The sequence below is a fragment of the Entelurus aequoreus genome, linkage group LG12, assembly GCF_033978785.1.
Source record: "Entelurus aequoreus isolate RoL-2023_Sb linkage group LG12, RoL_Eaeq_v1.1, whole genome shotgun sequence".
NCBI classification, from domain to species: domain Eukaryota; kingdom Metazoa; phylum Chordata; class Actinopteri; order Syngnathiformes; family Syngnathidae; genus Entelurus; species Entelurus aequoreus.
In genome coordinates this window covers 29,029,428-29,050,576 of record NC_084742.1, presented here as the reverse complement: position 1 = coordinate 29,050,576, position 21,149 = coordinate 29,029,428, and the positions used below count along the sequence as shown (strand labels likewise).

At 45.1% G+C, this 21,149-nt stretch overlaps 2 protein-coding genes across 2 annotated transcripts; both read left to right on the top strand.

Moving 5' to 3' along the window:
* Window positions 1-160: 160 nt before the first annotated feature.
* sf3b2 (splicing factor 3b, subunit 2) lies at window positions 161-13,934 on the top strand. Its single transcript, XM_062065480.1, has 21 exons — window positions 161-318; window positions 617-663; window positions 735-785; window positions 859-1,074; window positions 1,144-1,240; window positions 1,313-1,410; window positions 1,486-1,594; window positions 10,619-10,713; window positions 10,786-10,974; window positions 11,036-11,152; window positions 11,223-11,303; window positions 11,378-11,605; window positions 11,683-11,832; window positions 11,903-11,992; window positions 12,070-12,177; window positions 12,252-12,359; window positions 12,436-12,581; window positions 12,643-12,744; window positions 12,812-12,911; window positions 13,540-13,731; window positions 13,800-13,934. The coding sequence occupies exons 1-21, from the start codon at window positions 189-191 to the stop codon at window positions 13,869-13,871; spliced, it is 2,526 nt and encodes an 841-aa protein (XP_061921464.1). The 5' UTR covers window positions 161-188; the 3' UTR covers window positions 13,872-13,934.
* Window positions 13,935-14,250: 316 nt separating this feature from the next.
* LOC133661915 (phosphofurin acidic cluster sorting protein 1-like) lies at window positions 14,251-20,838 on the top strand. Its single transcript, XM_062065479.1, has 24 exons — window positions 14,251-14,675; window positions 15,524-15,611; window positions 15,682-15,771; window positions 15,853-15,978; window positions 16,036-16,180; window positions 16,243-16,334; window positions 16,474-16,551; window positions 16,629-16,688; window positions 16,759-16,919; window positions 16,993-17,086; window positions 17,150-17,233; window positions 17,318-17,439; window positions 17,510-17,648; window positions 17,721-17,825; window positions 17,889-17,995; window positions 18,177-18,331; window positions 18,396-18,506; window positions 18,585-18,687; window positions 18,757-18,799; window positions 18,869-18,911; window positions 18,996-19,137; window positions 19,216-19,457; window positions 19,524-19,643; window positions 19,721-20,838. Exons 1-24 carry the CDS (start codon window positions 14,266-14,268, stop codon window positions 19,837-19,839), a joined length of 2,979 nt encoding a protein of 992 aa, XP_061921463.1. The 5' UTR covers window positions 14,251-14,265; the 3' UTR covers window positions 19,840-20,838.
* Window positions 20,839-21,149: the final 311 nt, after the last annotated feature.

The window sequence follows — 21,149 nt, the reverse complement described above, 5'->3', positions numbered from 1 at the left end:
CAAACTGTGTAATAATAACGGAAGCTTTATAAAACGTGTTTACAGTGACATCTACCGGCAAGAATGCAAAATACTAAATCATAAAAGGTCTATACGCGCATCCATAATGACTACATTTCCCAGAAGCCAGTGCGCCGCAAATCATGAAACGCGTCACATCGGCGCCGTTGTTACGTTCACTGTCCAACATGGCGTCCGACTTGCCACCGGGAGCTGATGGTCGCCAAGCTGACCTGGGGTGTGCGATTGCGGCTTTAAATTCGTGGAACCATTCAGAGCTCCAAACCAAGCTGGCCGAGATTGGCGCGCCCACGTTGGGTAAGAAAAGAAAGAACAATTACTTAAAAGCGCCGAAAACAGGGCTTGTATTTAGCTAAGGCTTGCTAAGCTAACGATGCTAACTTTTCCGCTAGCTTAGTCGCTTGGCTTGTTTTTTGTAATAATCTAGAGTTGCGTATGCAACTGAAAACAAACGTGGGTCTTAATGAAATTATTGCCTTGGTAGCTGTTGTATTGTTTATCTTCCATGAAGTTTAGACGATCATTTTTGTTCATTGATATTACCAGCACTAAGGTTCATATGGCTCCAATTGATTCTGCTTGTTTTGGTCTGCAGGCCCAAGGGAAGAGTTGATTGACAGACTGAAAGGCTATATGATTCAGGTAAAATTACATCAAAAAGGACAGACGGCTTGTGTTATGTTGTATTGTTAGTTAATGTCTCCCCTGTGTAGACTGGTGTCCTGGTGGGAAAACCGAATGATGACAAAGCTGTGGGTCCCCTGGTAAATTTCCCCAATTATCACGTGATGCCGCACTATTAAAGTGTTGACTCATGGGTGCATTGTTCCACCACAGATGCCTGGCATCCAGTCCATGCCGCCTGTGATGGGGGGCATGCTGCACGCGTCAATGAGCATGATGCCGGGTGGACCACCGCCTCCTGTCATGCACATGCCTCCTCCGGGTCTGTTGCAAGATGACCAGCTGCAGATGGCGGCCATTGTGATGCAGCACGAGGAACACGATGGTCGGCTGTCTGATAATCAGGAGCTGCTGGAGCAGCAAAAGAGGGTGAGAGGGCAAGTTAGCATGAAGATAACGTGGCTACATCATATAACTTGTTGAAACTTTTTGATTCAGGCCGCGGTGCTGATGGAACAGGAGCGCCAGCAGGAGATGATTCACATGCAGCAGGGACCCATTGGCAGGGCATTGCCCCCTGTCACCGCGGTTAGAAGTATGTAGATGAGATTCATTATATAGCACACCCTTCACACTCTAACCGCCTGCTTGTGTGTCTGCTTCACAGTGAGTTTGGATCCGCGCGGTCCGCTACCCCCGGGTGTCAGTATGATGCCTAGTCAGAGACAGAGAGTACCTCTCCCCCCAGGGGACGACAACAGGGAGGTAAGCAGCCCTGCCTAAATTAGACCCCTCCTTCAATTTGTTGGCACCCAACTAAAAGTGTGATGTTTCCTGAAGATCTGGCAGAGCGAGGAAATGATTGTTGGAGGGCCGAAGATTCCTCAGGCTCTGGAAAAGATCCTCCAGCTGAAGGAGATCAGACAGGAGCAGCATGTGGACCCTGCGGGTTGGTATCCTTCTCTCTATACTTCAGACATGGGATTTTTCCGTCTATAGTCGGAAATCCGTCTTTTTTATCTCTGTAAAAATATACAAAAAAATTCTGTTTTTTTTCCTACCTACAATGTGTGTTAAAATCTTGATCCGTCTCTTTGCCATACCTGCCAACAACAACGGTTTTCCCGTAATGAGTACGTCTTTTGATAATCCAGTGGTAAAAACTAAGTTTTGCCATTAAAAATTATTAACTTAACTTTAGCGGCACACATAGCAAAACATGGCTAATGCTAACGTAAAGGAGAGCAAGACGTTTGTTTCAAAGAAAAGAAAAGTGTTGTTAGTATTTGGTTTTGCAGCAACAGGCGTGGAACAAATGACAGCACGGTTCAAAGTTTGTTTCAAAAAGGCACCCGCACAACAAACTTGTTCCAGCATCTTAAACCAAAGCTTCCAGCTGAGTGTGAGAAGTGCAATTCTTTATGAGGCGAACAAGACGTAACAACAGACCGACTACAGGCTAAAAATCATCTTACTATGGTGGAATCGATTACTCCAGGTATGTTTGAGGATACCATGTATGATGAGAAAGAAGCACAATGCGTAGAGCGATCATTAAAGCAATCGCTTTGCACACGGCCAAGATGTGTGTATGAAAAAGGCTGTGTTTACTTTATTTACTTACCGAAACAAACTATAGTCTTCTCAATGTTTTACTTCATTATTTATTTGGATACATTGTAGGGATGTCCGCCGATATTTGCCAAAAAATGCGTATCGACAAGGCATGGGAAAATGCAGATCCAGATCCAGTTAACAAAAACTCTGGTCCGTGTTTTCCAACGCACCGATTTAAATAATACATTCCACTTTTCTGCTGCTCCCTAATTTCCGTTCCGCATTTTCCAGCACACCTTCAACACATCCACAGGTCTGTGGATTCTCACGCAGTTGCTTTTCGCTGCTGGCATTACACGACATGCTCTTCTCACTCTTTTCTGTGTCTCCCTCTCACAGACAGCAAGCGTACCTTCTTACATACGTCACATACTGTCACGTCATACGTCACATACGTATACGCCCTCCCCGAGCAGAGAGGTAGCAGCATGGCTAACGTTAGCTGTGATGCTAGCGCAGCCGTGCGAGCAACGTTCCCTCTAAGTTGTGCGCCTGTGCAATTGCGCACTGCTCAAGCGTCCTCTGCGCATAGCAATTATATGCCACGCACAAAATCAAATAAAAAAATAAGCTCATAACAATTTTCGACACACGGACACGACAGAGAAAACAGTTTTCGTCATCATTGTTCAAATATTGTAACGTCTGTCAAGACACTTATCTCCATTCTGTGCCACACGCCCACACCATCAAAATGCAGAGGCAAAAATTTCCACATCAACACCGTATGAAAAAATTTGTGATTTTTTTAGTTGTGATTTCCTTCTCTGCATGAAAGTTTAAAAGTAGCATATATTAATGCAGTATGAAGAAGAATGTTTTAATGTAGACATGCAAGCCTTGAAAGAAAATTTTGAAAATCAAGACTACATTTCCTGCAAATGGGTGCATTTCTACCCTATATTTTAACTTTAGATTTATTCTCGTATCAAACTCTTTTGGCTGTCTTTTTGACACTTACATCCGGCGCCCTCCTCCACACCCCGGATTATAAATAATGTAAATAATTCAATGTGATTATCTTGTGTGATGACTGTATTATGATGATAGTATATATCTGATAGTATACATCTGTATCATGAATCAATTTAAGTGGACCCCGACTTAAACAAGTTGAAAAACTTATTCGGGTGTTACCATTTAGTGGTCAATTGTACGAAATATGTACTTCACTGTGTAACCTACTAATAAGTCTCAATCAATCAATCAAAACACATAGAAACATCATACTGCTGTGATTATATGCATCAAGTGTTCATTCAAGGCTAAGGCAAAATATCGAGATATATATTGTGTATCGCAATATGGCCTTAAAATGTCGCAATATTAAAAAAAGGCCATATCGCCCAGCCCTAGTTCAATGATGCCATTTCTGTTTGTCATGTATAATTTTGTCTATTTTGTGTTTATCCTTGAATAAACAGGTCAGTTTCTTGTTACCAACCATTGTGTATTATTCAAACTCCCCTAATTCAGCTGGCTAGTTGTAATCAAGAGTACTAAAACCCTTTTCAACATGATTCTGACAACTAAGTAGGCTAAATAACTTTAAACTTTAATACATGCTCGGATAGGCCAGTATCGGTCGGTATCGGTCAGTATCGGTATCGGATCGGAAGTGCAAAAACAATATCGGTATCGGATCGGAAGTGCAAAAACCTGGATCGGGACATCCCTAATACATTGTATAATACTACATATTTATTTACAGGAGTATGTTATTCAAGACAGAAGTTTGCACTTTATTGATCCACATGTTGGAAATTGTTTATTTCCATGCAATATGCAATAATAAATTTTTGTTAACAGAAGTATTATATTTAAACAGAAATATTGCTTTCCAAAAGAAGCTCTTAATTTAATTATTTGAAAATAATTCCATAAAAAGTCATTTTTTTATATCTGTATATAACATTATACTAATTAGAATCTTGCCAAGAGTAAGATGCAGTTTCATTGCAAACTACTAGTTTTTGATCAAATAAAAAAAATTATCTGTCATTTGTATTCAATGGTTTCTTTAAAAAAAAAAAATAGGGAAAAAATCGTAAATCGATTTTTTTTTTTTGTGAAAAAAATCTGGGATTTTTTTTAGGCCATATTGCCCAGGTCTACCTGTGATTAGTCATGATTACCATATTTTTCGGACTATAAGTCACAGTTTTTTTCATAGTTTGGCCGGGGCTGCGACTTATACTCAGGAGCGACTTATGTGTGAAATTATTAACACATTACCGTAAAATATCAAATAATATTATTTAGCACATTCACGTAAGACACTAGACGTATAAGATTTCATCGGATTTAGCGATTAGGAGTGACAGATTGTTTGGTAAACATATAGCATGTTCTTTATGTTATAGTTATTTGAATGACTCTTACCATAATATGTCACGTTAACATACCAGGCACGTTCTCAGTTGGTTATTAATGTGTCATAACGTACACTTATTCAGCCTTTTGTTCACTATTCTTTATTTATTTAAAATTTCCTTTCAAATGTCTATTCTTGGTGTTGGTTTTTATAAAAAAAAATTCCCCCAAAAATGTGACTTATACGCCAGTGCGACTTATATATGTTTTTTTCCTTCTTTATTATGCATTTTTGGCCGGTGCGATTTATACTCCGGAGCGACTTATACTCCGAAAAATTCGGTAATCACAGGTTATTTTCTTGCAAAAATAAAATTATTATTTTTGGGTACAACTGCAATTTAGTTGACAGAATGTCATACAGGAACGTTGTTTAAATGTTTTACTGAACTGCAAGTCATTGATTTGCTGAAAATTTGGTGAAAATAAGTATAGTAAAAATTAAGTGCATATTTTAAGTCTTTGCAGCTTGCATTAAAGGCCTACTGAAATGAATTTGTTTTATTTAAACGGGGATAGCAGATCCATTCTATGTGTCATACTTGATCATTTCGCGATATTGCCATATTTTTGCTGAAAGGATTTACTAGAGAACATCGACGATAAAGTTCGCAACTTTTGGTTGCTGATAAAAAAAGCCTTGCCTGTACCGGAAGTAGCATGACGTCACAGGTTGAAAGGCTCCTCACATTTCCCCATTGTTTACACCAGCAGCGAGAGCGATTCGGACCGAGAAAGCGACGATTACCCCATTAATTTGAGCCAGGATGAAAGATTCGTGGATGAGGTACGTGAGAGTGAAGGACTAGAGTGCAGTGCAGGACGCATCTTTTTTCGCTCTGACCGTAACTTAGGTACAAGCTGGCTCATTGGATTCCACACTCTCTCCTTTTTCTATTGTGGATCACAGATTTGTATTTTAAACCACCTCGGATACTATATCCTCTTGAAAATGAGAGTCGAGAACGCGAAATGGACATTCACAGTGACTTTTATCTCCACGACAATACATCGGCGAAGCACTTTAGCTACGGAGCTAACGTGATAGCATCGGGCTTAACTGCAGATAGAAACAAAATAAATAAACCCCTGACTGGAAGGATAGACAGAAAATCAACAATACTATTAAACCATGGACATGTAACTACACGGTTAATGCATTCCAGCCTGGCGAAACTTAACAATGATGTTGCTAACAACGCCATTGAAGCTAACTTAGCAACGGGACCTCACAGAGCTATGCTAAAACCATTAGCTATCCACCTTCGCCAGCCAGCCCTCTTCTGCTCAACACCCGTGCTCACCTGCGTTCCAGCGATCGACGGAGCGACAAAGGACTTCACCCAATCATAGATGCGGTCGGCGGCTAGCGTCGGATAGCGCGTCTGCTATCCAAGTCAAAGTCCTCCTGGTTGTGTTGCTGTAGCCAGCCGCTAATACACCGATCCCACCTAAAGCTTTCTTCTTTGCAGTCTTCATTGTTCATTAAACAAATTGCAAAAGATTCACCAACACAGATGTCCAGAATACTGTGGAATTTTGCGATGAAAACCGAGCTTTTTGTATTGGATACAATGTGTCCGAATACTTCCGTTTCAACGATTGACATCACGCGCATACGTCATCATACATAGACGTTTTCAACCGGAAGTTTAGCGGGAAATTTAAAATTGCACTTTATAAGTTAACCCTGCCGTAGTGGCATGTGTTGCAATGTTAAGATTTCATCATTGATATATAAACTATCAGACTGCGTGGTTGGTATATCTCAGTGGCCTAGTGGTTAGAGTGTCCGCCCTGAGATCGGTAGGTTGGAGTTCAAATCCCAGCCGAGTCATACCAAAGACACTGGCACTCAGCATCAAGGGTTGGAATTGGGGGTTATATCACCAAAATGATTCCCGGGCGCGGCGCCGCTGCTGCCCACTGCTCCCCAAGGGGATGGGTCAAATGCAGAGGACAAATTTCACCACACCTAGTGTGTGTGTGACAATCATTGGAACTTTAACTTTAACTTAAAGGCCTACTGAAACCCACTACTACCGACCACGCAGTCTGATAGTCAATGATGATATCAATGATGAAATCTTAACATTATAACACATGCCAATACGGCCGGGTTAACTTATAAAGTGACATTTTAAATTTGCCGCTAAACTTCCGGTTCGAAACGCCTCTGAGGATGACGTATGCGCGTGACGTAGCCCGGGGAACACGGGTATGCCTTCCACATTGAAGCCAATACGGAAAAGCTCTGTTTTCATTTCATAATTCCACAGTATTCTGGACATCTGTGTTCGTGAATCTGTTGCAATTATGTTCATTGCATCATGGAGAAAGAAGCTGAGCAAGCAAAGAAGAAAGTTGTCGGTGCGAAACGGACGTATTTTTCGAACGAAGTCCGCAACAACAGTACACAGCCGGCGCGTCTTTGTTTACATTCCCGAAAGATGCAGTCAAGATGGAAGAACTCGGATAACAGAGACTCTAACCAGGAGGACTTTTGACTTCGATACACAGACGCCTGTAGAGAACTGGGACAACACAGACTCTTACCAGGATTACTTTGAATTGGATGACAAAGACGCAGACGTGCTACCGTGAGTATGCAGCTTTGGCTTCTAAACATTTGATCGCTTGACCGTATGTGCGCAACTTTTTTTTTGCGTATGTACGTAACTTTTTTAAAATATATAAGCTTTATGAACCTTAGGTTAGGTGAACGGTCTTTTGGGCTGAGTGATTGTGTGTGTTGATCAGGTGTTTGAATTGTATTGGCGTGTTCTATGGAGCTAGGAGCTAGCATAGGAGGTAGGAGTTAGCATAACAAAGACGTAGGTGTTTTTATGCAGGATTAATTTGTGTCATATTAAATATAAGCCTGGTTGTGTTGTGGCTAATAGAGTAAATATATGTCTTGTGTTTATTTACTGTTTTAGTCATTCCCAGCTGAATACCAGGTACCGTGAGTATGCAGCCTTGGCTGCTAAACATTTGATAGCTTGACCGTATGTGCGCGTCACGTACGTAACTTTTTAAAAATATATAAGCTTTATGAACATTGGGTTAGGTGAACTGTCTTTTGGGCTGAGTGATTGTGTGTGTTGATCAGGTGTTTGAATTGTATTGGCGTGTTCTATGGAGCTAGGAGCTAGCATAACAAACACGTAGGTGTTTTTATGCAGGATTAATTTGTGGCATATTAAATATAAGCCTGGTTGTGTTGTGGCTAATAGAGTATATATATGTCTTGTGTTTATTTACTGTTGTAGTCATTCCCAGCTGAATATCAGGTCACCCCCGGCTCTCACAGCATCTTCCCTATCTGAATAGCTTCAACTCCCCACTAGTCCTTCACTTGCACTTTACTCATCCACAAATCTTTCATCCTCGCTCAAATGAATGGGGAAATTGTCGCTTTCTCGGTCCGAATCTCTCTCACTTCATGCGGCCATCATTGTAAACAATAGGGAACTTTGCGTATATGTTCAATTGACTACGTCACGCTACTTCCGGTAGGGGCAAGCCTTTTTTTATCAGATACCAAAAGTTGCGATCTTTATCGTCGTTGTTCTATACTAAATCCTTTCAGCAAAAATATGGCAATATCGCGAAATGATCAAGTATGACACATAGAATAGATCTGCTATCCCCGTTTAAATAAAAAAAATTCATTTCAGTAGGCCTTTAACTTGGTAGTAGTGGGTTTCAGTAGGCCTTTAATCTTGCAAACAAGATACTTATCATTAATGTAGTAAACACTCATAAACAACTTAACATAGTGCACCATTTACTCTTCTTTAGTTTAAACCGTTGTTGAGACAAACTAGTGTTTACCTTTTTCAGATGACAATACTGATCTCTTTTTTTGGTACAATGCAACCCCAGCTCATTGTGGTTACTTGCAGATGTTCAACGTTCTCCAGGAAGCAAAAATAAATTCACATTTAGTCTGTAGTTGCAAGTTGATACTCTTATTTGTGTATTACAGTTTGTTCATCCTTGCTGTAAGTGTTTCTCTTCAATGTACAACAGATCAGTTGTGGTGATATAAATTATGTCTTCATGCAGGACTTGGTCTTCACAAATATAAGATGTGACTGTCCGTTTTGCAAAGGCATATGTTTAACTTAACAGCGGAGCGTTCTCCTTTGCTTCATGTCGATGTAGCTAGCATTCATGCTAGCATGTAGCTATGGGCGCAGCAGCACCAGCTGACCAGCAGCAGCCGTCACTGCCTGCTGAGGACGGTGATTGCTGCTGCTTAGTTTCACCAGAGTCTCCAAGACACAAAAAAAGTCTCCTATATCCCTGGGAAAAGTAATTGGATTTGTTGCTAGTAGCTTGTTTACCAAAGAAGTCACTAAGAGGATTGACAACACCATCCTCGAGTATGTATTTTACTTTAAGATGGTATTTTAAACTTAATGTGTGCCGATGATTTAAAAAAAAAAAAAAAAAAAATTTTGTTGCTGCAATACCAACAAGTTACCTTAGTTTTATCCAAAGTTCTGTTTTGAAGCGAAATTGACCGCCTCTCATTGCGATCAATCAATTAATCAATCAATGTTTATTTATATAGCCCTAAATCACAAGTGTCTCAAAGGGCTGCACAAGCCACAACGACATCCGTGGTACAGAGCCCACATAAGGGCAAGGAAAAACTCACACCCCCAATGGGACGTCGATCAGACTGTGTAACAAATGTATGCGTCTTCCGGGTGAAGTCTTAACCCGAAGTGATTCATTTTGATAACACAATAATTTATTTTTATTAATCACATGCGTTAACATGTTAAGGTTGACAGCCCTAATATTAGGTTAAAGTTAAAGTACCAATGTTTGTCACACGCACACTAGGTGTGGCGAAATTTTTCCTCTGCATTTGACCCATCCCCTTGTTCACCCCCTGGGAGGTGAGGGGAGCAGTGGGCAGCAGCGGTGCTGCGCCCGGGAATCATTTTTGGTGATTTAACCCCCAATTCTAACCCTTGATGCTGAGTGCCAAGCAGGGAGGTAATGGGTACCATTTTTATAGTCTTTGGTATGACTCGGCCGGGGTTTGAACTCACAACCTACCGATCTCAGGGCGGACACTCTAACCACTAGGCCACTGATATATATCCATTCGTACTATAACTACATGCTGGCGTTAATGCGTATATTAGTGTGTTATGATTTTCTTTTTTGGGGACGGCGTGGCTCGGGTGGTAGAGTGGCCGTGCCCGCAACTTCAGGGTTCCGGGTTTGATCCCATCTTTTGTCATCCCAGTCACATCCGTTGTGTCCTTGACCAAGACACTTCACCCTTGCTCCTGGTGGGTAGTGGTTAGCGCCTTGCATAGCAGCTCCCACCATCAGTGTGTGAATGGGGGAATATGGAAGTAAAGTCAAAACGCTTTGAGTACCTTGAAGGTAGAAAAGCGCTATACAAGTATAATCCAATTACCATTTTTTCCTGTGACCTGTGAACACACACTGTCTGCGGAGATTAAGGAAGTGCTGTTGTGTGTCTATGGGTGAAACACTGGGACGTATGTGCACAGAGGAAATTGTTGTTGGAATAGGGCTCGTTGTTAGCATACAGTAAGATTGGCAATATAATCTAAAAAGAGCGTCAAACTTTGTGTGTCCTCTTCTGGATACTATAAAACATTATATTTTATTTTGTTTTCACTTAAAAAAAACTGACTTTTAAAGAGTGGTTGCTAATATGTTGCCGTGGCGTACTGCCACAATCAAATACATTATGCAATATGATATCAGATCTGTTATCAGCTAAGTTAGGAACCTTACTAGCCCCTTTTGAAATGGTTTTATTATCATTTACATATCAAATTATAAATCATGATTGATATACATCGATATCGCAAGAGGCAGCAATATATATCGCAGTCTAGATTTTAGGACATATCGCCCATCCCAGCAGCGGTTGGCTGCTGCTTTTCTGTCAATACTGTCTTGTGTTTGTCCTTTTTACAAGTAGAAGAAGATAGCAGCGCAGACATGAACTTGAACAGCTCTTCACGCGCAGCGTCTGAGTTGGAAGAAGACGATAATCGGATGTCCAAGAAGGACGTGAGTCTTCTTGTCAGAATATTTGTTTCCTTGCAACTGCGAGTGATGACATGAAGCTGTTTTTTTCCTCAGAAAAACCGCAGACGCAGGAACCGCAAGAAGAAGAGCAAGAACAAGCGTACCCAGGAGAAGAAGGAGCAGATCGACGGCGAGAAGGAGGAGGAAGATGAAACCCAAGTGGAGATAGAGTACGTTACAGAGGAGCCAGAGATTTACGACCCCAACTACATCTTTTTCAAGCGCGTCTTCGATGCCTTCAAGGTGAGTTCACATGTGATTGGCTGCTGTCACACCAAGCTTCATGACACCTTTTGACTGGCAGCTGACTGACGACCTAAAGAAGGACAAAGAGCCAGACAAGGCGGAAAAGCAAGAATTGCCCATCCTGCGGAAGAAAGGCTTTGAGTTGGAGAAGAAAGACAGCGATGACAGCGACGAGGTTTGACTTTGTCTTTCACAGGTGCAAATCAGTTTGTTCCACAATGAAGATGTTTGTTTCTCCTGGACAGGAACTGCGGTCAGATGTTCCCAAACTGTCTAAGAAGAAGTTGAGGAGGATGAACCGTCTCACCGTGGCTGAGCTCAAGCAGGTAAACTTCGCCCCTACCTTTCTGACCCTCAGCCGCAGGCAGTTTACTTGACGACCGCCTTGCTCTGCCCCCAGCTGGTGGCCCGCCCAGATGTGGTGGAGATGCACGATGTGACTGCACAGGAGCCCAAACTGCTGGTCCACCTCAAGGCCACCCGGAACACGGTTCCAGTTCCTCGCCACTGGTGCTTCAAGCGCAAGTACCTGCAAGGGAAGAGGGGCATTGAGAAGCCGCCCTTCCAACTCCCGGAATTTATCAGGCGGACCGGTATTCAGGAAATGAGAGAGGCCCTGCAAGAGAAGGTAGGCTGGTCGAGAGTGACGTTTTTGTGTAAGTATCTCAGGGGTGATGAGAGCAAACCCTTCTGTGCGTCTCTCAGGAAGACGCCAAAACCATGAAAACCAAAATGAGGGAGAAAGTTCGTCCCAAAATGGGGAAGATCGACATTGACTACCAAAAACTTCACGACGCATTCTTCAAGTGGCAGATCAAGCCCAAGTTGACCATCCATGGAGATCTTTACTACGAGGTAACGCTTATGACAAGCACCTGCTGCACTGCTTGTCAAGGTTTCTGAGTGTGTTTGTGTGTGTGTGTAGGGTAAAGAGTTTGAGACCCGTCTGAAGGAGAAGAAGCCAGGTGACCTTTCCGATGAGCTTCGCATCGCGCTGGGAATGCCAGTTGGACCCGTGAGTGCCTGCAGCATTGTCTCACAGCAAAAAAGTTGAACACTTGTCACGTTGCTCACACTTGTGTCTTCCCCCAGAACTCCCATAAGGTCCCGCCCCCCTGGCTGATTGCAATGCAGAGGTACGGCCCCCCTCCGTCCTACCCGAACCTCAAGATCCCTGGACTGAACTCACCCATCCCGGAGGTAATAACCACTATCATGATTGTTTGGAAAAGCTTCTTAAATGTCTTCTGACGCTCTGACCCCCACCTCCTCAGAACTGCACATTCGGCTATCATGCTGGTGGATGGGGGAAACCCCCAGTAGACGAATTGGGCAAACCGCTTTATGGCGATGTGTTCGGGACCAACTCTGCAGACTTCCAAGTAAGTCTTGCGCGAGCCTGATTATCGAGGAATTTAAAGGTAAGATGCCATCAAATGTGCTGATTTGTGCGAGCAGGCCAAAGCGGAGGAAGAGGAAGTGGACCGCTCGACGTGGGGTGAGCTGGAGCCGTCTGACGAAGAGTCTTCTGAAGAAGAAGAGGAGGAGGAGGAGAGCGACGAGGAGAAACCGGATGAGACGGGATTTTTTACACCGGCAGACAGGTAGAGGTTAAAGGTTATGACGTGATGTCACAGTAATGATGACACGTTGGCGTCTTTTCAGCGGTCTGATCACGCCCGGAGGCTTCTCGTCCGTCCCCGCTGGCATGGAGACTCCTGAACTCATCGAGCTGAGGAAGAAGAAGATCGAGGAGGCCATGGATGGGTGAGAAAAGGCCCCTGTTATCATTTCCATCATGTCCCTCTGTTTGACCGTGTTCTTGTCCTCGCAGCAATGAAACGCCACAACTCTTCACCGTCCTTCCTGAGAGACGAACGGGCCCAGTGGGCGCCGCCATGATGGCCTCCACGCACATCTACGATATGTCAGCCGTGAGTAGAGCCTTTTCCTGTCCATCCTATAGCTGCCAACTCCTCTGGAATCTGCGCAAGACTTCTAGAAGTTGTACTGACATCCCGCCTCAATTAAAAATAACCAGTTTTTTTGTGAGGTTATAAAATACTTAAATTTGTAAATCAAATTATGAAAATGATAAATATATATTGTGTTAACGTGGTATATTAAGCTTAAATACTTAAGATACATGTCCTGCCCTGTGGTTCTTAGCTTTCTGAAAATACATAACCCTCATAACGGTTTAGTTAAATAGTCCTTAAGACTAGTTTTGTATCCTGATCTTCTTTTGGTATTTTACCATGTTTTTCATTGTAAATTGATTTGTGTAGTTTATTTTTATTACAACATAGGTATAAAATTAATACATATTACAAAATGATGCGTTACGAGTGCATGTTATTATTAGAAATGTTAAGATTCTTGTCAAATATCTACTTATTGGGAGTGGCAGTCATTTGCTACTATAGCTAATTTTTAAGCATGTGATTGCAGTTATGGCATAATAAGTGTGGGAGCAATGTAGAGTATGTACTGGATTGCAAACACCAAATGCCATCCACGTGGCCGTCCTTCTTATAGCACGCATGCTTGATCCGTCCGTAGGCTGCGGTGAGCCGCAAAACTGGCAGCGGGGGAGACTCGCATGGTGTGGAGGTGGCGCTGGCACCTGAGGAGCTGGAGCTGGACCCCATGGCCATGACCCAGAAGTATGAAGAACACGTGCGCGAGCAGCAGGCGCAGGTGGAAAAAGAGGACTTCAGCGACATGGTGGCTGAGCATGCAGCAAAACAGAAGGTAATGCACAAAGATGATGATGATGATGATGATGATGAAGAAGGTAATTATGTCAATGTCACTTTCAGCAAAAGAAGAGGAAGGCTCAGCCCCAGGACACACGAGGCGGCGCTAAAAAGTACAAGGAGTTCAAGTTCTAGACAACCACTGTAAAGAGGAAGCTAATGTTTTACTTTCACAATAAACTTTTTTTTTTTACTATTTATTCCTGTGTCCTCTTTGTGTAAATTAATAACAATGTACTCAGACCATTCTGGAGCTGGTTTTGGTTTGACCTAAATACATACTGCAAGTGGGATTTGGCATCACCTGACTGACACGTGTGAATGTGAAAGGTGACCCCAGCTTATTAGGATGATGACCTCGTAATCGCTTTATCCTTATCAATGAGTTGGGGAGGGGTGGCTTTCATGTGACCCACAATGTGTTGCTTTTATAGCTGGCTAGCAGTGTTTTTGTCTACTCTTTGTAAACACGTTCGCTGTTCTAATAAAGTAAAACACACGCGCACACTTGGCCCTTCCCCACTCGTTTATGCTTCCGTTGTTGCGCGCGCACAGACCATACACGGCGTCGCGCACGTCCAGCTGCTGCTGCCGCAACGTACACGCTCTCGTACAGCCCCCGGGGGGCGTGCTCGTGAGTCGGCCAATTTCCGCTTCCTCGTCGCGCAGAGAGAACGCGGGCTCCCGGACGTGCTGCTGCCTGGTGGCCATTAGTCCATTGCTGCGGAAGCAGGAACACAACCAGGAAGCCTCCCTCCTCTACGCGGTTCGCTTTTCCGCCTTCAGAATGGAGCGAGGAGGGCTTCCGCGCGCCACGGTCGTCCCCTCGCCGCACGGCCAGCTCTCCAAACCAGTCAGCATCTCTTCGAACCGGCCGGTCCACATGAACCTGTTCGCCACCTGGGAAGTGGACCGCTCATCGCCCAGCTGTGTGCCCAGGTATTTGGGGGCGGGAGAAGTCACGAGCCAGTCATTGTTTTAACGCCTGGGTTACGATGAGCGAATAGCAAGAGGGATGTCACCTTTTGTTTACCTGTCAGTTTCTTCCGATTGGCCCATGGAGGTCACATGACAACACCTGCATCAGATAGTGATGCTTTATCAGGGGGTCAATCACATGACATGACACATACATGTGTACAGTGTAAGTAAAGTGTGTGTGTGTGTGTGTGTGTGTGTATGTACAGACATTTATATGTACAAACGTGCACCATCACATTTTGTCAAATGTATGTGCATGTACATCAATGCTGGTTGCAGCTTGTTGCCATAGCAACACAGGCTTTCACCTCAGGCGTCCAAGATGGCTACCTTCAGGGCGTCACTGCACTTCCTGTTTTTGAAACATTAAAACGCATCCTCCCACATGACCTCTGAACCTATGAGGCAACAGCATACAGGAAACTTACTGAGTGCGAACACATGCAATACATAAAGAAACAGGCAACCAAATGAGACATTAGCCACCCTCCTCCGCACAAACAACACGCACACACACACACACACACTTGTGTTGTGGTTTCCGCAGAGGAGGTGAATCACCACACAAATACACACGAGTATCAGCTAGTGCATAATGTGTGTGTGTGGGTAGGTGGCGCAACAACAACAATTTGTGTTTGTGCTGAATGTCAAATGCAGGACACGCCCCCTTTTGAGTCAAAACATGTTATGCAGTATGCTGTGTTAACAGTGCAAACGGATGCTACCAGGGTTAAAAGGGTGCTAATAGTGCTAACTTGAGATGCACTACATACCTGCTCATGTCATGTATTGTCTGTCATCAGACTGTTCAACTTGACCCTCAAGAAGCTGATCATGCTGAAGGAGCTTGACAAAGACCTCACATCTGTGGTCATCGCCGTCAAACTTCAGGTGAGAGTTCATAGGTTGCATGTGTGTGTGCGCACTCGTCTGTGTTCTCATGTGTTTTGTCGTGTGTCAGGGTTCCAAGCGGATCCTCCGTTCCAACGAGATCATTCTGGCGTCAGCCGGCCTGACGGAGACCGACCTCCAGCTCACCTTCTCTCTGCAGGTCAACATCCTGCCCTCCTTGCCCCACCCCCTTGCCGCTGTCTTCTTATTTAAAAGGATCCTTTGTCTTTTGTGTGTGTAGTACCCTCACTTCCTAAAGAGGGACGCCAACAAGCTGCAGATCATGCTGCAGCGCCGCAAACGCTACAAGAACCGGACCATCCTCGGCTACAAGACGCTCGCTCTGGGCCTCATCAACATGGCTGAGGTACGCCACCGCTAACGCTGGTTTGATCACATGACCACATACCCATCTCCTCCGCAGGTGATGCAGCACCCCAGCGAGGGCGCTCAGGTTTTGGGCCTACACAGCCAGCTGAAGGATGCCTCGCTGCCTGTGGCCGAGATGCGCGTCTACTCGCTATCAAGCCAGCCCATAGACCACGAGGGTCCGAAAGCCAAGATGTCAGGTACGGCTTCTGTCCTCATCGTCCACTTTGACCCAATTGACCCATCACCCTCTTCCTTTCAGATCGATCTCCAGACATGGACAACTATTCCGAGGAGGAGGAGGAGAGCTACTCGTCTGAGCAGGAGGGCAGCGATGACCCCGTCCACGGACAAGTAGGCGGAGCTTTTTAGTCTCCATGTTGATGCTACATTGTTTTTATCCTCACTGGCACTGCCTGTTGGTCTGGAGCTAGCTTCCTTGCTCAGCTGTTAGCATCTGTTAGCTTCTAGTCACGTGCCTCCTCCTGCGCAGTACCTGTATGACGAAGACGACGAGGTGAGGAAGAAGAAACCAAGGCGCAAGCTGCCGTCCAACGCCGCCATCAGCAGGGTGAGAGGCAGTTCTCCCGCTCACTTGATATGTGTACAGTGTGCACGTTCTCACACCACCGTCATGTTGGCTTGCAGCAACCTAACATAAAGCAAAAGTTTGTGGCGCTGCTCAAGAGGTTCAAAGTCCCCGATGAGGTACAACACTTTTACCCTTTGTAAAGGGGCGTGGCCTCTGGCTCATCCGTTTCCCCCACGTGGCATCCAGGTGGGCTTTGGTCTGGAGCACGTGTCCAGGGAGCAAATCCAAGAGGTGGAAGAGGACCTGGACGAGCTGTATGACAGCCTAGGGATGTTCAACCAGAGTGACAGCGGTCCCGACATGGATGAGACCGACAGCATCCTGAGCACTCCCAAACCCAAACTCAGGTATGGGCTCCCCCTTCTGGACACTACCGTTTGTCAATCATAGTTGTCCATTCTTGCTTTTCCATCCATCCAGGCCTTTCTTTGAGGGAATGTCCCAGTCCAGCTCACAAACGGAGATCGGAAGTCTGAACAGCAAAGGCAGTTTGGGCCGAGACACGTCGAGTCTGGTAAGTCTCGACGGGGGGGACATAGTTTGTTGTGTGTGTTGTCTGACATGCACTTCCTGCCAGCAAGGGGAGCCGCCTCCCCCAGACAGGATGAAAACTTCCCGCAGCCGCAACCTGGAGGAAGCGCTGTCGGAGAGCGAGCCACCGGTACAAACATCCTTTTGAGTCTGCGTGCACGTCCGCATTTTTGCGGGGGTTTCACTCTTGCGTGTGTGCATGTGCACGTCGCAGGAGGTCACGGATCAGGAGTTGCTCCCCGACTCAGGCCCCTGCATCACGGTGTCTGTTGCCGAGAGTATCCGTACACCCATCAAGAGTGGCAAAAGTGACAGCCAGACAGTGTTAACGCCAAGGTAACCCAATAGCCGCCGTGTTTGTGATTGGATAGCGTTGTCATGCGTCCTTATTGCTTCGCTGTTGCAGGTTGGATGGAGGCCACACCCCATCAAAGCAGAAGCGCAGCAGCACCCCCATGAAGGAACGCCAGCTGTCCAAACCTTTGAGCGAGCGCACCAATAGCTCAGACTCTGAGAGGTCACCTGAGCTGGCACATGGCACGCCGGTAAACACGGTGGCTCGATTCTGGCTTGCTCGTAAGCGCCCTTTTTTCATGTTTGTTTGTGTGCGTGCGTAGGTCCTAAGGAAGGCCATGTATGACCAGCTCAACCACATTTTGTTGGCTGACTCCGCCCTCCCGGAGAGCCTCATCCTGGTCAACGGAGGCGACTGGCAGGGACAGGTAGGCGTGTCCCACCACCGCATCTCCACTCTCCTTCTTCACTGACTGTGTGCGTGTGTGCAGTACGTGCTGGAGCAGCTGCAAGTGCACAAACAGCCAGTGGTGTGCACGTGCTCGTCGGCTGAAATCCAGGCGGTCCTGTCGGCCATTCTCATGCGCATCCAGAAGTTGTGAGTACTCCTCTTCTTCATAATTTCATAATAATAAAAGTGTGTTCATCTCTTCTGATTGGGAGCTGGATCTCTGCTTCCTGTCTTCATAATAAAAGCATGTTGGTGTCATTTGATTGGCAGCTGCATCTCTGCTTCCTGTCTTCGCAATAAAAGCGTGTTGGTGTCGTTTAATTGGCAGCTGCAACTGTAACGCGTCCATGCCCCGTGTCGTGAAGGTGACTGCGGTGGGCAGCCAGAGTTACCTGGCCGCCATCTTGCAGTTCTTTGTCACGCAGCTAGCTAACAAGACGTCCGACTGGCTTGGCCATATGCGCTTTCTGGTGGTTCCTCTGGGTAAGCCGGATCGCTGCTGTTTGACAAGCCCCGCCCATCACAGCTGATTGTGTTCCCTCTTCAGGCTCCCATCCCATAGCCAAGCATCTCGGTGCCCTGGACAACCGCTACAGCTCCTCCTTCTTGGACAGCGCCTGGCGAGATGTCTTTAGCCGCTCTGAGCCTCCTCCAGCAGGTATCACCGATGGTGATGATGTCATAGGGTGCCGTCAGAAGCATCGTTGTGACTTTGGTGTTTGTCTATGCTGTGCAGAACAACTGGACGTGGCAGGACGAATCACTCAGTACATAAGCGGCGCCGCGGTCACGCACCAACTTCCCATCGGCGAGGCCATGCTGACGTGTAAACACAAGACGTGAGTAACGCCTCTGCCAACCGCACGCCACTTTCTGTGCGCTCAGTAACAGCTGACATATCTCTGTAGGAGAGAGGAGGAGTCCTACCAGAAGTTCATTCCTTTTATTGGAGTAAGAGATTGCTTGTCTTTTGAAGGCAAACCTTTGATTGTTTGACTGACATCACTTCCTGTTTTGTAGGTTGTGAAGGTGGGCGTGATCGAATCTGGTCCCACGCTGGCGGGTAAGCATGCCCAAACACGCCGGTAGCGGCATTATGGTGACATCATAACCTTGCATAACCTTAAAATATACCATAACCTTAAAGGCGATGCAGAAGAGGGGGGTGTAGCCGTGAGTTTGGCCGTCCCCTCCACATCCCCTCCCTCCCACGGCTCCCCTACAGGAGTGATCAAAGAGGTGGCCACGCCCCCTTCATCCCCTTCTATGGGTAGCGTCACAGTGCAAGGGTAGGTGCGAACCTGCCTTATGTGCACACCTGTCATTAGGTTACCGTGCTAACGTGCTAGCCGGCCGCTCGCTCCCAGGAGTCCTGGCATGTCTCACGGCGTGGACGCAATCGGCCTGCAGGTGGACTACTGGCTGGCGTCGCTGGCGGAGAAGAGGCGGGAAGGCGAGCGCCGCGACACGGCGTGCAAAAATACGCTGAAGAGCGCATTCCGCTCGCTGCAGGTCAGTAGGCTCCCAGCCGGGGGCAGCAGCGAGCTTCATGGCGTTCACGTCAGCACCATGGCCATGACGGTGGTCACGAAGGAAAAGAATAAAAAAGGTGAGCACAAGTCGTAAGTTTTTGTCGTTTTCTAGAATGTTCTAGTACAGTGGCTTCTTTTGGCAGTGCCGACCATCTTCTTGGGAAAGAAGCCCAGAGAGAAGGAAGTGGACTCTAAGAGTCAGGTGATCGAAGGCATAAGTCGTCTCATCTGCTCGGCCAAGCAGCAGCAGACCATCCTGAAAGGTAAGCGCGATGTCTTGGCCTCCATCTTAATCACTCTTCACTGCTCCCTATCTGAGGCCGCTTCTGTTGCCCCCCAGTGTCCATCGACGGTGTCGAGTGGAACGACATCAAGTTCTTCCAGCTGGCTGCCCAGTGGCCCACTCACGTCAAATACTTTCCTGTTGGACTTTTCGGCTACACCAAACCTCCCCTCTAGGCGGCGAAGGCCTGCTTTGACGCTTGTCTGTCTTACACACATCAGGCAAATCTGTTGACTTCCCAGAAACGTCACATGACATGACAGAACTCCCTACTTTAAAACTAAAGTACTACATGCAGTACTTCAGTTTTACTTGGACTATGACAACCCGCTGGTGTGTGTGCGAGTGTTACTTGCAACTGTGTTAGTTTAGCTCATTACATCTATCAAAGCTTTCCAAAATGGCTCACAAGTAACATATACTTTAGTTTTGTGATAATGGCGTTATAAATTAAAAATAATAACATTAAATTGGATATAATGATTGGAAATAATGACTAATAATTTAATTTTAAAAAAAGGCATTACATTTTAAATAATGACATCCTAAATTCCAAATTACATTTTGTAGTGGGTGTACGCCACCTTCCACCCGAATGCAGCTGAGATAGGCTCCAGCGACCCCGAAAGGGACAAGCAGTAGAAAATGGATGGATGGATGGATAATGAAATTACATTTGAAACAATCACATCTTAAAGTATTACCTTTTTCTGCAAGCCGGTCAAATGTCAATTCTAAGACAATGAGGATAAACTCATGCAAAACAAAAGAAAGTGATACTCTGACTATTGCAGTTGTGTTTTGGTTGTTATTCTGGTGCTGAAAGTGATCCTCTGTTCATCTTTCTGTCTTGATGTTGTCGTGAAGGTCACACACTCGAAGCTTTTTGTCTTTTTGACTCTTGCGTGGCGGTGTCAGCCATCAGCTTGTAACTGTGCTCTTGTTGTCATTGAAACAGATGAACATTGTGACGGACAGACATGAAGAGATATTTTGCACATGCCATTGTCTCTTCAGCATTTTGCCTTCTTCCTCTAACAGTAATAATAATAATATTGCTTGTACATATGTGACATTGTTTTGACATGTTTTGTAGTATTGCTTTTTCATTTTTACATTTGTCGGTCAAACAAACGTGAGTGAAAAGTCAGTGTTTCATTTTTGTAAATAAAATACAAAATAATTCAGATGTTGTAATTTTACTCTGTTCACAAAACATTCAAATCTCGATTCATGTATTTTTTTTTTTTACATATTTAAGATTCATTAATAATTTTAAATATTGAAACTATTAAAATGGTTTATTGTCACCGCACCATCTGCCAAAGTGACCCTAATAGTAGGTGGGCGGGCTCAACATATTTCATTGGCTAAGTGGTTTGCAAACATCCTACCAGTCACTTAACTAATTTAAGTAGATATGTATTTTATTTTGTGCAAAAAAAGCATTGTTTTAGTTAAATACATTATGGCACTTTGAAAAATG